This window comes from Camelus ferus, chromosome 1 (assembly GCF_009834535.1).
Source record: "Camelus ferus isolate YT-003-E chromosome 1, BCGSAC_Cfer_1.0, whole genome shotgun sequence".
Taxonomy (NCBI): domain Eukaryota; kingdom Metazoa; phylum Chordata; class Mammalia; order Artiodactyla; family Camelidae; genus Camelus; species Camelus ferus.
The window spans coordinates 57078104-57094254 of NC_045696.1; the positions used below are offsets into that span (position 1 = coordinate 57078104).

At 32.5% G+C, this 16151-nt stretch overlaps 1 protein-coding gene across 1 annotated transcript in view; it reads left to right on the top strand.

Annotated features, from left to right (window-relative positions):
- The window catches only part of STXBP5L (syntaxin binding protein 5 like), a 285098-nt gene that overhangs the window by 184567 nt on the left and 84380 nt on the right, over positions 1-16151 (top strand). Inside the window, 2 exon segments of the mRNA XM_032480092.1 lie at positions 1626-1798; positions 4421-4546. Coding sequence (XP_032335983.1) covers positions 1626-1798; positions 4421-4546 — 299 coding nt within the window.

Here is a 16151-nt window from a genome sequence, read left to right on the forward strand (position 1 = left end):
GGATTTTTAATTGTTCTTTTTACTTAGTATAACATTTTTAAATAGTTTGGCTTAAAATGACAAAAACAGTTCTCTATCAAAATTTAATTTATTAAATAGGATAGATTATGCCTATAGGTTTTATATAGACAGTTGCTGATTTATTTTATGTATAAATGTCAAATTAATGCAAGCTTTGTTCTTTATCTTTACAAAGTTTTTAAAGTTTAACTTTTTGTCAATTGCCTTAAATTATTGTATCTCAACTACAATAAGATTATTTTGAATGATTTTCTAAATAGCAAAATTTTTATAGGATAGAAATAATTATGAGGTTGCCTTACCTAATCTTAATTTTTAAACCAACGAAATAATTATTCAAAATAATGACGCTCTCATGGGATAAATTAAATCTAAATTAAGGCACCTACGGATAATGGGTCTTCTCTACCCTGTCCATTTTACCATTTTATCAGAAAATAAACATTATATACTAAAGGCCTGTATATACCTGTTTTTACCTCAACAGCCAAAATTAAATATTGCCCTTTAAGGTATAATAGTTAAAACCCAGGCTTCAGAGTCAGATAAGCCTAGTTTTTAATTCTGGCTTTACCAATGAATATCTGTATGTCTCTGAACAAGTCACAAGATTCCATTAGTCAGTATTACAGTCTGGGTAAGACTCAGTTTCATCACTCATATAATTTCCTGTGCAAATAAAATGGAAAAATAGAAAGTAATAATAAACTAGAAATAGTAACGCCAATTTCATAGGGTTCTTGTGATATTTATATAAAGTCATTAGCAGAGTGTCTCAGTAGAATAAGCACTCAATAATTGGTAATTATTATTGTCACTAGAAGTTTTAAGATAATTATGACAATTATTTTGACAATATTACTGTCACTCCATAATTACATGTTTTGTAATTATGTTTTTAATCTCAAAAATGTTCATTTTTACATTGAAAAGCAAACATTTGTTATAAAATTGATTGTAATTATAGCATTGAATGCAGTCATTAATACTTAATTTTTAAACATTTTTAGCTTAAAAAAGGTTTTAGATCACCTTTTTAGTCCAATAAAAATTATCATGTATTTTTCATTAAGCAATTCTGATCATGCTAATGAAATTAAGTATGAGCTAAACTAATGAAATAAAAAAAACATTTTGGAAAATTTATACTGAGTTAATTCAAAGTCAAGATTGAATGAATAATGACGTGTGTGTTTTATGTGTATGTTTACACATACACACATCCAGTTTAATTTATTTCATTGGAATAACCATGACTGATTTCTCCTTTTATTTTATCATATATAGAATTAATAATTTATACTTTATCTTAAGGAATATTTATTATAAAGAAATTTTATCTCCATTGATAGGTATTTTTCTTATAATTCTAAAGAATTAAAAAATATTTTACATTTTTTGTGAATGCCATTGAATATGCTATATAATTCACTGTTTAATTCAGTTTGGGGTATCTCAACTTTACTATGGATTGAAATTGAACTAGTTAATCTGAAAAAATAATGAATAATTACCAAAAACAAGTACCAGATATTTTAATGTGACTATTATTATTAGGACTTAGATTATATCAAAGTTGATTTTCCTTTTTTTTTTTTTTTAAGTCGTTAGAGGTACGACTTCAGTATGATATTGAAGATATTATTACTCCAGAACCAGAAACAAGTCCTCCATTTCCAGATCTCTCATCCCAGCTTCCTTCTTCAAGGAGTCTTTCTGGGAGTACTAGCACTGTGACTAGTGAAGGAGTAACAAAGGACAGCATCCCATGCCTCAAGTAAGAATTGTTACCAAATTTTAAAACAATTTTACATATTCATCTTATAATTCTTTGAAACTGTGCCAAGTAAAATCATTCTTCTCCCTTATTAAGTGTTGTCAAGTGATCTGCAGTCCACGATGGGGTACCCTGATCTTTTTTTTTTGAATACCCATGAAGAGGGCACAGTATTTTCATTCTTAATTACTAATTAGTATCTATCCTTCCCTGAAGAACCCTAAAGAAAACATAGCTTTGATAGAATGGCCAAATGTTTGGTGGAGCAGAAACTTGGTCACTTGTTTGATATTTCCCTATTGCAAAAGTATATTTAGAGAACTTCTTCAGTCGTCTTGGAATCAAAAAGAACACCAATTTTCCTACAAGAATACTATGTCAGGAAAAAGGGTTTCTCTCATGGGTGCTAGGATATTGTATAATATTTCTTTCTCTTTTTTTAACTGATGCTATTTGGTAATAAACTGTGCTCTCTCAGTTCATCTAAACAAAGTTTAGTATCATAATCAAATAAAACTTAAAGTTAATCAAGTCCATAGTAATGTTTATTGTAATTGTTTTTATACCTTTTGATAATAGAGTGCAAAGGAATGCAGTTTTAAGTTACTATTTACTGCTTCTATATCATCATGTCACATGTTTCTAGTATTAGTTGGTTGGAGAATTGAGCCTAAGCAAGAAATTTCTCTGTCCTCATATGAAAATATCTGAATCTGCTACTCAAGGAACTTGAGACAAGTAGTTTCCTCATTTCTTATAAAAACACTTATGGAAAATATAAGATAAGGTTTTAGGAGCAAAATCTGTTTGCCATACAATTAACAGTTGCTATACTTTTGTAATCATTGTTTCCCCTGCCCCAAATTTTTCTTGTGAGATAAAAAGGGAAATATAAACAGGCATTACTGAGAGGAAAATCTATGAAGTGTAAACAAAATCATTACATTTTAGCAAGTAGAAAACTTTCATAATTTATCATTTTACATATTTAATTTTTCTTTCATATCACTTTGCTTCACTTAATTGATTTCTATTAAAATGAAAGACAGAGAGCAAAAAAGTAAACAAAGCTTAAGAAAGGGCTGTAGATTGATTTTCCAACTAAGAGGAACCATCACAAAAGTGGGTCCTTGAATGACCTAAATATTTTTCTATAAAACTTAAAAAAGATAAAAGATAGGGATAAAAGAGAAAATCCAGTAAAATCAACAAAAATCTGGTAGTAGAGATGAAGTAAGTAATAATATATGTTGTAGCATTTAATGCTGACTTGAAAAGTAGTAGTGACAAGCTTAAGAATTATCAAGAGAACCAAATAGAGCAATTCAGTATAATCCTATGTAAGCTTCTAGGAACCAAGCAGCAAAACTCACCAAGTATATTATTCTGTGAATTACAGTATATTACCAGTGGTTCTTGAGTTGCATATAGTCTATGCTTTACTAAATTGTTTGTTGACATCCATCCCTAAATGACTTTCCTTTGCTGGATTTAGATTTCCAAATACATAAGCTAATAAATAAGCATTTCATTACAGTCAACTCTTCATTTTTTGCAATATTACATACAAGTCTCATCAATATACACATTTGTGCAATTTGATATATATGTGTTTTTTACTTTGAGCTTCCTAGTGTGTAAGGTGGGTTTCTCATAGACCTTATTAGGAAGTGTGATTTAAACAGAAAGTTTAAATGAGGGAGTTGGCTGAAGAATATCTGGTGGAAGAGTATTCCAGGCAGCAGGAGCAGCTGGAGCAAAGGCCTAAAGTGCCTGGCATATAAGGAGGTCATTGTAGCTAGAACAAAGGAAGGATGGTGGGAGGTAGAGGAGAGGGTAGTAGGAAATAAAGTCAGACAGGTAAGAGGGCAAATTATAGGTCATTGTAAGGACTTTGGCTTTTATTCCTAACTAAATGGGGAGTCATTATAGGGTTTTAAATAAATAACATTGTAAGTTTCAAATTTTAGATTGGTCATTTTGGTAGCTATGGTGAGGGTGGATTTGGGGAGGGTAGAAGCTGGAAGATTAGTAAGGAGGGTTTTGCACCTAACTAGAGATGATGTTAAGGGCTGGGAGATTCAGCAAAAAACAAAACAAAACAAAACAAAACAAAACAAAACAAAACAAAACAGGATACACTAAATTTGAATTTCAGGGAAACAATGAACATTTTTAGTATCAATATATCCCAAATATTGCATGGGAAGTACAGTAAAAAAAAAACCAAATAAACAAAACCTACTATTTATTGTTTATTTTAAATTCAGATTTAAATGGATATCTTGTATTTTTATTTGTCAACTGTGATTGGGATGGTAGCAGTAGAGAAGTAAAAAGTGGTCAGCTTCTGCATATATTTTAAAGGTAGCACCAATTACATTTGATAACTGATTGGATGTAAGGTTTGAGAAAAGGGTATTAGTCAAGGATGATTTTAATGTTTTTTAACTGAATAACTGGAAAAATAAGAGTTGCTAGCAGTTGGAATAGAGAAGTCTGCAGGCAGAGCAAATTTAGAGGGAAATAGCAGAATTCAGGTTTTGGATATGTTGAACTCTTAAGCTGGGTGGTAGATTAATGGTCATGGTTGATACAATTATTTTTTCTCCTTTTCTCTAGTGTTAAGACACGACCAATGCGGATGCCTCCAGGGTATCAAGCAGAACTTGTTATTCAGTTGGTATGGGTGGATGGTGAACCTCCACAACAGATTACTAGCCTTGCTGTAAGCTCAGCATATGGAATGTAAGTAGCTAAATGTTCTTTCTTCTTTGTGTTATTTATCTAATATGTTTGATATATTTAAATGTTTCCTTTAAAATACTTAAGTGAAATTCTATAAATGGAAAGAAGTCCTTACCTAGATTTTTATTAGATTGAAAATGGTATAAGAAAAATAATAATTTTAATATAAACTGTGGTTATGTTCTTTCTTTAAAAAAAAAAAACACCTTTATTGTGGTATAATTCCTGTACAGTGTGCAGATGTTGGCTTGCCAACAAACAGGGTGGAGAGAGCTCATCATTGGTGGCTGCTGCCTTGCTGCACTCATATATAAACACTTTATTTTGTGTGTATATATATATACATATATATGAACAGTATAGAGATAATTTGACATTCTAAATGATGTTATCATCCTCCAAAAAGTATTTTCATTTCCTCTGACAGTCTAAGCTAAGAGGCAGTAGAAGGCTCAGAACAGCATAATCCAACCAGACATCCTATCTTTGAAAGTTGGATTGTAATCCCTTTAAAAGCTAATTTAGTTCTAATTAATCCTTATTCCTAGATTGTAGCCCTGCATAGAAGTTGTACCAAATTATACTCCCACCAGCAATGTTTGAGAATACCTGATTCCCCACAACATTTCTAACAAATGTGTATAACCAAACTTTTAATCCCTGTCATTTCGTTAAGTAAAAGAAAGTATGTTATTAAAATATTAACACTTTCCTTGTATCTTAAATGAAATTGTACATCTTTTTCTGTACTGTGACATTTCTGTTTATATTCTTTGTCCATTTTTTTTCAGAGTTGGTGTCTTTGTCTTGTAGATTTTGAAAAATGTTTACATAGTAGGGAAGTTAGCTTTCTCTGTGTTGTAACCTACAAATACTTTCCTTGCTTTTGTTTGCTTTATGACTTTGTTTAGGGTGGTTTTATCCATGCATACATTTTTAAAGTATTTTAAGTAATTCTATTTTTTTCTGCTTTTATAACTCGGGATTTTGTATCATACTTAGAAAAGCCTTTCTCACTTCAGTATAATGCAGAATATTGTCTTATATTTATTGCTTCTTTAACATATTTAAGCCTTTATCTGGAGTTTATTTTGGTATGAGGTATGGAATAGAGATTAAACTTTCTTTCTTTCCTGATGACTAAGAGTCATGCCAATACCACTTTCTGAATATTTCATCTTTCCCCTCTAAATTTGGAATCTTTTTTTAAATCAAATAATACATTATAAAAATATGTTTGACTCTATTTCTGTACTCTCCAGTCTGCCCCTAAGCTAAGTTTCACGATCTCCATGAGAACTACTTGAAGCCAGCTAAAAGGGGAACTACCTGAAAGAAAATATTGTGTTCCTGGAATTCTTGAGGGGCTGGAAGATATGTGTGAAAATGGATATTGGAAGCTTGCTTCTTGACTGAAAAATTCTTTGGTAGGAAAGCTAGCAGGAACAGCCCGTGATGGATGAGGAGAGGAAAGGAAGGGAGTGTGGGACAGCCGATAATCCCATTGTGTGATTTGGCAAGAATATATGCTTATCCTCTTGCCCAAGTAGTTACCATGGAAGATGGCTGAGCTCAAGCCATTTCAGGGTTCCCTGCTTGAGAGGTTGACCTAAGAAGGCAAAGGTATGCCAAAATTAAGGGCTGTGAAGGTATATGGCCAGGTTCAGGAGCTGAGGTTGTTAGAATAAGTCAGTTAGAGAGCTTATTTCCCATGTAAAGTAACTGTAGGGGTGTTAGTCATTATAGAGCCTTGAAAGAAGCTGCACTTCTATGAGAAAGCTTGGACACTTGCCTCACAGACACCTTCAATTGCCAAAAAAAAAAAAAAAAAAAAAAAAAAACCCCAGTTCAAGTGGTTATCCATGTCAATTCCCCCAAAGTTTTAAGAAATAGGTAACATCAGTATTACACAGAATCTTTGAGAATTGTGAAAGTAGAAATCATATTTATCTCATTTTATGAGGCCAACATAACTTGATGTCAAAATTTGAAAAGGGATTGAATCAAGATGGCAGAGTAGGAGGATGTGGAGCTCACTTCCTTCCACAAACATATCAAAATTATATCTACATGTGGGGCAAGTCTTGTGGGAAAACTAACTGAAACTGTCAAAGAACTCCTATATAACTAAAGCTGCAAGAAAGACTTCCATGTAACTGGGTAGGGCAGAAAAAAGGCATAGGGTTAGGACCTCCACCACTGGGAGGGAACTGAAAAGATGAGGTCTGTGTGCATGGACCCTTGACCTGGGAAGTGAGCAAGTCAAGACACAGACTGGAAATCCCAGTCCTGGGTTCCCACATGGAGGAGACAAGCCTCCTTGGTTGCATGGAGAACTGCTGGGACAAAAAGAAGGGCTGGAGAAGCCTACACTCTATTTGTGAAGAGTGTGCAGATGTTGGCTAGCCAACAAACAGGTGGAGAGAGCTCAGCATTGGTGGCTGCTACCTCACTGCACTCATCAATCCTAGCGGGACGAACACCACAACCCCACTCATTCCACATCACAGCTTGGATCTAGGCCAGCTGGGTCCTGGGAAAAGACTCAGTCTAGCTACACAGAGACAGCCCAGGGGTCTGGGGTATGGTTCAGGTACCACAGCAGCAACCACTGACACCACTTACTCAAGCACTGCTGGGAACCAGCAAGCCTCGGTCCCTGCTCCCAGCCTAGTGTTTGTTTTCATATTCTTTTTCATTATAAGTTACTACAAGCTATTGAATATAGTTCCCTGCACTATACATGAACTTGTTATTTATCTAAATAAGTTCCTTTGTTTCTGTTTTTTTTTAGATTCCATATATAAGTGATATTATATGGTATTTTTCTTTCTCTTTCTGGCTTATTTCATTTAAATGATCTCTGTGACTGCACAGGCCTCATTTACTTCGGTACTCCCCAACTTTGGGGCCCAGCTTACACTCAAAGGGAACAGAAACTGAATGAGCACAACACTCAGGGCTTTTACTCCAACAACTAAGGAGCAGACCTCACCCCAGAAAGGAAGGTAGCAGCCACAGAACAGAGAGGAAGTACTGCTTCACACCCTGAATAGGCTTTAGATTCTCACCCAATACAGGAGCACACAAATATATAAAACAAATACTGACATAAAGGGACTAAATGCTCTAATCAGAAGATACAGAGAGAAAAAAAATTGAACCTGCAGTATGCTACCTACAAGAAACTCACTTCAGAGCAAAAAACATACACAGACTGAAAGTGAGGGGCACCCAATACAGGAGCACCCAAATATATAAAACAAATACTAACTAACATAAAGGGAGAAACTGACAATAATACAATAATATTAGGAGACTTTTAACACCCCATTGACATCAATGGACAGATCATCCAGACAGAAAATCAGTAAGGCAAAAGGGGTCCTAAATGACAAAATAAACCAGTTGGAATTAACTGATATCTACAGGACACTACATCCAGAAAATCCAGAATACACACATACTCTCTTCAAGTGCATATGGAACACCTGTCTAGGATAGACTACGTACTAAAACAAACCACTTGTCACGAAACAAGCCTCAACAAATATAAGAGAATAGAAATTATATCAATCATCTTTTCTCACCACAACAGTATAAAACTAGAAATCAACTACAGGAAGAAAAATGAGAAAAGAACAAATATATGGAGATAAAACAACATGATACCAAAAATAAACCAATGGATCAATGATGGAATCAAAGAAGAAATCAGAAAATACCTTAAGACAAATGAAAATGAAAATACAACCTTAAAAAAATCTATGGAAAAATGAAAATACAACCTTAAAACAATCTATGGGATGCAGCAAAAGCAATTTTAAGAGAGAAGTTCATAGCAATACATACCTTCATCAAGAAACAAGAAAAATCTCAAATAAACAACCTAATCTACCATTTAAAAGAATTAGACAAAAACAAAGCCCAGAGTCAGGAGAAAGAAGGAAGTTATATGTCAACAAATTGGACAACCTAGAAGAAATGGAAAAGTTCCTAGAAAACATATAGGCTGCCAGAACTCAATCAAGGAGAAACAGATAATTTGAACAGATTGATCACTAGAAGTAAAATATAATCTATAATTAAAAAAAAAACCCTCCCTGCAGCAAAAGTCCAGTCATAAAACTCCTAGAAGAGAACACAGGTGAAACTTTCTTTGACATAAATTGTAGCAATATTTTCTTTGATTAGTCTCCCAAGGCAAAAGCATTCAAAGCAAAAATAAACAAATGGCACCTAATCAAACATAAAAGCTTTTGCACAGCAAAGGAAACCATCAACAAAACAAAGACAACCTATGGAATGGGATAAAATATTTGCAAACTGTACAATCAATAAGTGTTTGTATCCAAAATATACAAACAGCTCATACAACTCAATATAAAAAAAATCCAATTAGAAAAATGGGCAGAAGATTTAAACAGATATTTTTCCAAAGAAGACATACAGATGACTAACAGTCATATGAAAAGATGCTCAACATCATTAATCATTAGAGAAGTGCAAATCAAAACCACAGTGAGGTATCACTTCACACTGATCAGAATGGCTGTCATCAAAAAGTCTACAAATATTAAATGCTGGCAAGGATGTGGAGAAAAGAGAATTCTTATACACTGTTGGTGGTAATATAAATTGGTGCAGCCACTATGGAAAACAGTATGAAGTTTCCTTAAAAAATTAAAAGAACTACTGTATGATCTGGCAATTTCCACTTTTGGATCTATATCCAGAAAATATGAAAACTCTTAATTTGTAAAAATACATGCACCCCAATGTTCATAGCAGCATTATTTACAATAGCCAAGACACAGAAGCGACCCAAGTGCCCATCAACAGACAATTAGCTTAAGATATATGTACCATGGACTATTACTCAGCCATAAAAAAGAATGATATATTGCCATCTGCAGCAACATGGATGGGCCTAGAGAATATTAAACTTAGCAACATAAGTCAGGCCATACAGTGAAAGACAAATACTATATGGTATCACTTTGTATGTGGAATCTAAAAAATAATACAAATGAATCTGTATATAAAACAGAAACAGACTCACAGGCATGGAAAACAAATGTACAGTTACCAAAGGTGGATGGAGGGACAAATTAGGAATACGGAAGTAACAAATACCACCATTATACATAAAATAGATAATCAGTAAGGTTTTACTGTATAGCACAGGGAGTTATACTCAATATCTTGTAATAGCCTATAATGGAATATATCTACTAAAAAACTGAATCACTACACTGTACACTTGAAACTAACACAATATTGTAAATCAACTATTAAAATTTTAAAAATAAAAATAAAAAAAACCTTGAAAAGGGCATTACAAAAAGTAAAATTATAAATCCATATCATGCATGAACATAGAAAAATCCCAACCAAAATATAAATATAGCAATTAAAAATTACATACATAATTGTTTGGCTTGCACCCGGAATGCAAGTTTTGTTCAACGTTTGAAATGAATCAGTGTAAATCATAACATTATCAGGATAACATAGAAAAACCATACGACTAAGCCATTATATGCAAAAAGGAAAAACATTTTCTGAAATTCAACATCTATTCATGGTTTAAAAAGAAGCAACTAACTAAAACAAGGAGATTTCTTTAGTGTGACAGATGGCAGCAAATATTATTCATACTTTAATGTTGAAATCTTTACCTCTGAGATAAAAACAAGACAAGGATGATTGCTATGACCACTTCTATTTTCATTGTACTGAGAAAGGAAAATAAATCAGTCATATGGATTAGAAACAAAAGAAGTGGGGAAAAATCCATTTAGCAGATAAATTATTGGAATTACTAATTGAACTTAATAAGATTACTGGATATAAAGTTCAAGTAAAAATAATTATATCTGTATATACTTACAAAACAAACTAAAATTGTATAAAGATTTCATCCAGTACAAAATAAAACTAATAAAAAATCTAGGAATAAATCTAATAAAAGGCATTTAAGGCTTCTACACAGAAGACTATAAAACTTAAGATAAATTGAAGAACCTAAATCATAGTATGAAAAATTCAGCAATAGTGTAAAGATGTCAGTTTTTCACAAATTGATCTATTGATTTACCACAATACCAATATAAATTTCAGCAGATTTTTTTCCCTTGAAGTTTAAAGCTTGTTCTGATATGTATAGACAAATGCAAAAGGCCACAATTAGCTAAGACAGTATTAAAGAAAAAAGTTAGTAGACCCCTCTACTTAAAAACAAGACTTATTAAATAAAGGTGTATTCGTTATGACTGTTTTTATTGGCATGGGATAGACAAATAGACCAATGAACAGAGTAAAGAACTCAGAAATAGATCCAAGCATATATAGCCAAATTGGTTCTGCAAAGCAATGGAAGAAATGGCAGGTCCCCCCCAACCCATTAAACAATACAGAGTCAATTTAATAATTATATAGAAAAAAAGAAATTTGTCTCTTCTCTTCCACTGTACACAAAGATTCTAGAAGATAGAAGAATATCTTCATAATATTTGGGTTAAGGAATTATTTCTTCAACAGTTCTCAAAAAGTATTAACCATAAAGGAAAATATTAAGAACTTCTTGGGAAAAAAATGACACCATTAAATGACTGAAATGTCAGGACAAGGAAGAGATATTTGAATTAATTATATCTGACAATGTTCTCCTATCCCGGGTGTAAAAAGAATCAACAAGAAAAAGACAACTCAATAGAAAAAAATGCAGAAGGAATTTGAACAAATATGTCCCCAAAGAGGATATCTAAATGACAAATATATTTTCATATACATATATGAATGGTACACATCCCCATTAGTAATGTTAGTAGTGTTTGCAAACATATTGGGTGTCAAGAACTCTCAAACACTGCTAAGAGGGTAAACTGATGAATCCACTTTATAAAATTGTTAACTTTATTTACCTTATTTTAGCATACCTATGTATGCATGCCCTACAACAAAAGTTTCATTTCTAGGTATATACCCAATGAAATGCAAGCACATATGCACCAAAGACAGTAGCATTATTTGAGATAGCATTATTGTACTTGTAATAGTCCCGAACTACAAACAAATATCCATCAGAGTAGTCTGAATAAATAAATTATATTAATCTGATTGAATTCTACAGCCATGAAAATGAATGAACTTCATTTACATGCACCAATGTATTAGAAAAAAGTGAAACATTTCTAAAAACAAGCAAAACTGATTTTTGATATAGGAAGTCAGATTTGGGGGGAGGAGAGAGGAATAATAATCAGGAGAAGTATGAGGCAGCTGCTGCTAACGTTCTATTTCTTGACCTAGTGGTAGTTATATGAGGTTGCACTTTGTGATAATTCATTGAAGGGTACAATTAGGTACACTTTCATTTATGTATGTGATCTTTGAATAAAAGAGTAAAATATAAAGAAAATGTTTCTAACTAATTGAATAATTTTATTTCTAGAAATTTTTCCCATAAATATACTCAGCATTTGAGTGCAAAATAATTTATAAAGGATATTCATTTTGTCGTTAGTAGCAAAAGACTAAAAGCAACCTAATTGTCGATAACAAAATTCTATGTAAATAAATTAGAGTACATACAAATATTGTGAAACCATTTAAAAAATTAGCTTCCTATGAGTTTTCATAAATAATTACCAAAATATATAGTAAATTTTATAAAGTCAAGGTGCAGGATATTATTTCTACCATGCAAAATGTGTTTATCTGTAACATGTTATAAACACCCAAAATATATTTTTTAAATTTCTGTAAATTGTCAGGAAAAAATAACCCAATCAAAAAATAAAGTATATAAACAGATAATTTACAAAAGAAATACAAATGGCTAATAAATATGAAAAGATTCTTAACTTCACCAGCAGTGAGGAAAAAGAAAGATGAAATAACAGAAAAGCTATTTTTGCTATTGGCAAATCGTTTTTTTTTATGTGGGGGGGGGTTGTTTGTTTTTTTGTGTTTTTTTGCTATAGGCAAAAAAAATTGGCTATGGGCAAATATTTAAAGATTGCTAATATTTTCTGTTACCAGTGTGAGAAAGTGGATTCTCACCTATATATCTATTTAATCTTTTAAAATAAAACTAAGCTTATGTTTTGACCCTGAAAACATAATCTTAGTGAAATTTTAATAATTTCTGGGTTCTCTCACTTATGCACAAAGTTTGCAGAAGGATGTTCCTTGCATAATTATATGGAATAACAAAATATTTAGAACCTATATAAAAGTCTATAAATAGGAAGATACTTTGAAAAAAAAGTTTCTTTTGTACCATAGAATACAATGCAAAGGTTAAAGAACATAGCAAAAAAAATCTTAGACATATTTTAGTGAAAATAAGAAAGTTATAGAACAGATATCTGCTTATTAAAACATGGAAGGTCAAAAAGGATATAAACAAAATTGTTAATGGAAGTAATCTGAAAAGGGGATTGGCATACAGTGGGTTGATTAAATGGAGCTTTCATTTTATATTTATTGTTTGAATCTTTAAAAGTAAGAATATTTTCAGAATTAAAAGAAGAAAACAGGACTGTGCATCTGAAAAGTACTTCCTTTGTGGTTTGGAGGTGTGAGTTGTTGAGAATCATCAGATACCAGAAATGGTTAGAAAAGCTTGGACCTTTGAAAATAATCACTCCCTAGAATTCAGTGGGAAAAGACCATACCCTCATTCAGTTTTTATTCTAGTCAGGGTACTTAACTAATGGAGGTATGTAATATACTGTGACTTGAAAGTTATTTAAAAGAGTAAATATAGAAGTTGATAGAAGGCAGCAAAGTAACTGAGTGACAAAATGAGTGGAAAAAAGATGAGAAATCAAAGTCATTGAAGGAAACTAGTGGGAAGATTAAATGTAAATATTTCTTTTTTATTCCAAAGATAAAAGGAATTATGCTGAATTAGCTCTTCTATTGTTATCAGCTCTTCTTCCTCCCATAATTTCCAGAGGGTAGAGAACCATAGAACTTTGCCAGTTAGGCTTAGTGGAGAGCTCTGGTTTTTTGTTTGCTTTTACTTTACTGAGATGATCTAGTATATAGAGCGTGACTGCTAGAGTCAGATTCTTTGGAACTCAAATCCTAGTTCTGTTTCTTTCTAGCTGTTGGATCTTAGAAAAGTTACTTAAGCTTTCTGTGCTCAGTTTGCTTATCCGTAAAATGACAATAAAATGTTGACAGGATTAGATGTATTAATACATGTAAAATATAATCTCTTAGGCTCAGAGCAGGATACACATGACCTAGTCAAAAGAGAATAATTTGAGGAGTTTTTCATCAACAGATTATTTATCTAGGATGTAGAGAACAACATGGGATAATGTAGTACTCCATGGCTAGAAAGAACAGTGCTTTATTAACACCTGTCAAAGAATAACTCGAAGACATAGTTAATTATTACCACATTATTTACTTGACTACAAAGTAAACCAATAATAGATTGATGTTATCTAACAAATACAAAACAGAATTTATATATGAGAAAGGAAAAAGCAGAGAAAGGAAAATCACAGACATTTTCTAAATAATGAACTTTGTGTTTTCCTTTCATTATGTGAAGTGCTAATCAGCAGCTAGCAAGGAGACCTGTCAGGGTATTTGCTCTTAGACAGCTGTAGGAATCATCAACTGAACCAATTGTAGTTGTGTATGGCTTCTCTAGAAGACCTTAGGTGTTTAATTTGTGGCCTGTATGTAAAAGACATTTTCTGTATTATGTTTGTTATCATTTGGGAATCCTTCCATTTGAAAAATGCCTTGTCTGTACCATTTTTCTTGTTAGAATTTCTCCTTTTGGTCAAACTCAGCCCTCCAAGTGGAGGGCCTCAGCCTCTTTACGAAGCAGATAATGCTGTTGAATAGTGTGCCCCAGGACAGTAGCTTTATCGCAACACCTAAGTACTTGGGTATCAGACATTCAAAGAAGGAGAAAAGCATAAGGACAATCACAATTATTAAAGAAATTTTAAAACTACTTGCTGTTCAGTATCTTACTTGGCCTAAGTCTAACCAAGAGAATAAGTCACCAGGATTAGTGAAATCAAGTTTACCTAACTGAGCAGCTCTATTTTCCCACTAATATTGATTGTTCTACTCTTTTGAGGAATTTACCAAAAGTCAACTGTTAAGTCAAAAACTGCAGGATCTGAGATTTTCCCCTCTTACAAGCTAGTTAATTAGTCTGCCACACTTTTGTGTATATATTGACAGAAAACAGGCATTGGTGTCAGAGACAAAGATAGTTTATTGTTGACAGCAAAAATAGCAACTAGAGCAACATCTTGCATTAATTCCTGATTCTCAGTCCCAACAAAGCAACATGATGAGGAACAGAAAGTACCTGCATAGGCAGCGGTTTAACAAGAGAAGAACTCAAGTTTTAAAAACTCAGATCTGAAAATAGTTCTGCTGGTGGTCTGTCCATCCTCCCATCTGGAGAGAGAGATCTTATTTTTTACTCTGGAATGGAAGAAAATCTTCTCTGGGGGGAGAGAGAGAGAGGTCTTTATCTTTACACCCCTGGAATGTCTTCAGAGAGGGAGCTGCCTTGAAGCTTCACTATGCTGGGAGGTCTCCTTCTACATTCTTAACTTGGCTATAAGTGCCTTCACTAAAAACACCCCAAGGATTAATAGGGAAATATTCATGGAGAATGATCTACAAACAGCAATGTGATGTGGTACCTATTGTACATTGTTATTTATGAATAATTTACTCAATTTGGCTGTATTAGTCTGTGAGACCCGTAAAGCTTGAATTCTTTTACTTGCCATTTGAGTCTATGATGGGAGATGAATTATAGATCTCTCAATTTTTTTTTAGGAATTTTTTTGGCTAGAAGACAGATTCTTGTAAGAACCTTTGAAATCGAGGTTTTGGGGTATTTTGCCATATTGGGCTTTTAATAAAATGTGAGTAACTGAGAGTTTTTCTCTAAACTTGGAAAGATAAATTTAAGAGTTGAAAATTGGTCTAATTTCACTGTGTATTTCTTAAAAAGAAGAACATTCTTTTACATTATAAGCATAATACTTTTGTTAAAATCAAGAAATTCTACATATATTCAGTACTACTTTTTCCTCCACAGAGCATATTAAATTTCTACACTTGTTCCAGTAATGTCATTTTTATTATATTTTCCCAGAACAGAATCAAATTCAGCCTTCAGCCTCTTACCTTTAAGTTTTCACTTTTTTAATTTTCTTCAGTCTGGGACAGTTCTTCAGCATTTATTTATTTACCTTGATATTTTTCAGGGAGTACAGGCCAGTTATTTTATTTAATGTACCTCAATCTGAGTTTGTCTGATATTTCCTTATGATTAGAATCAAATTAAGCATTGTGGCAGGTATAGCACAGAAGGTGGTATCTTCTTTAGTTTATCATATCAAAAGGTACATGATCCTGGTTTATCCTAGCTTTAATCATGCTAATTTTGATTGGTTAAGATGATGCCTACTAGGTTTCACCACTATAAAGTTTTTATTTTCCTTTGTAAATAGTAAATAATTTATAGATGTGAAATTATGTAAACACCTCTTTCATCAAAGTTTCACCCATTTGTTTTAGCATCCATTGGTGATTTTCT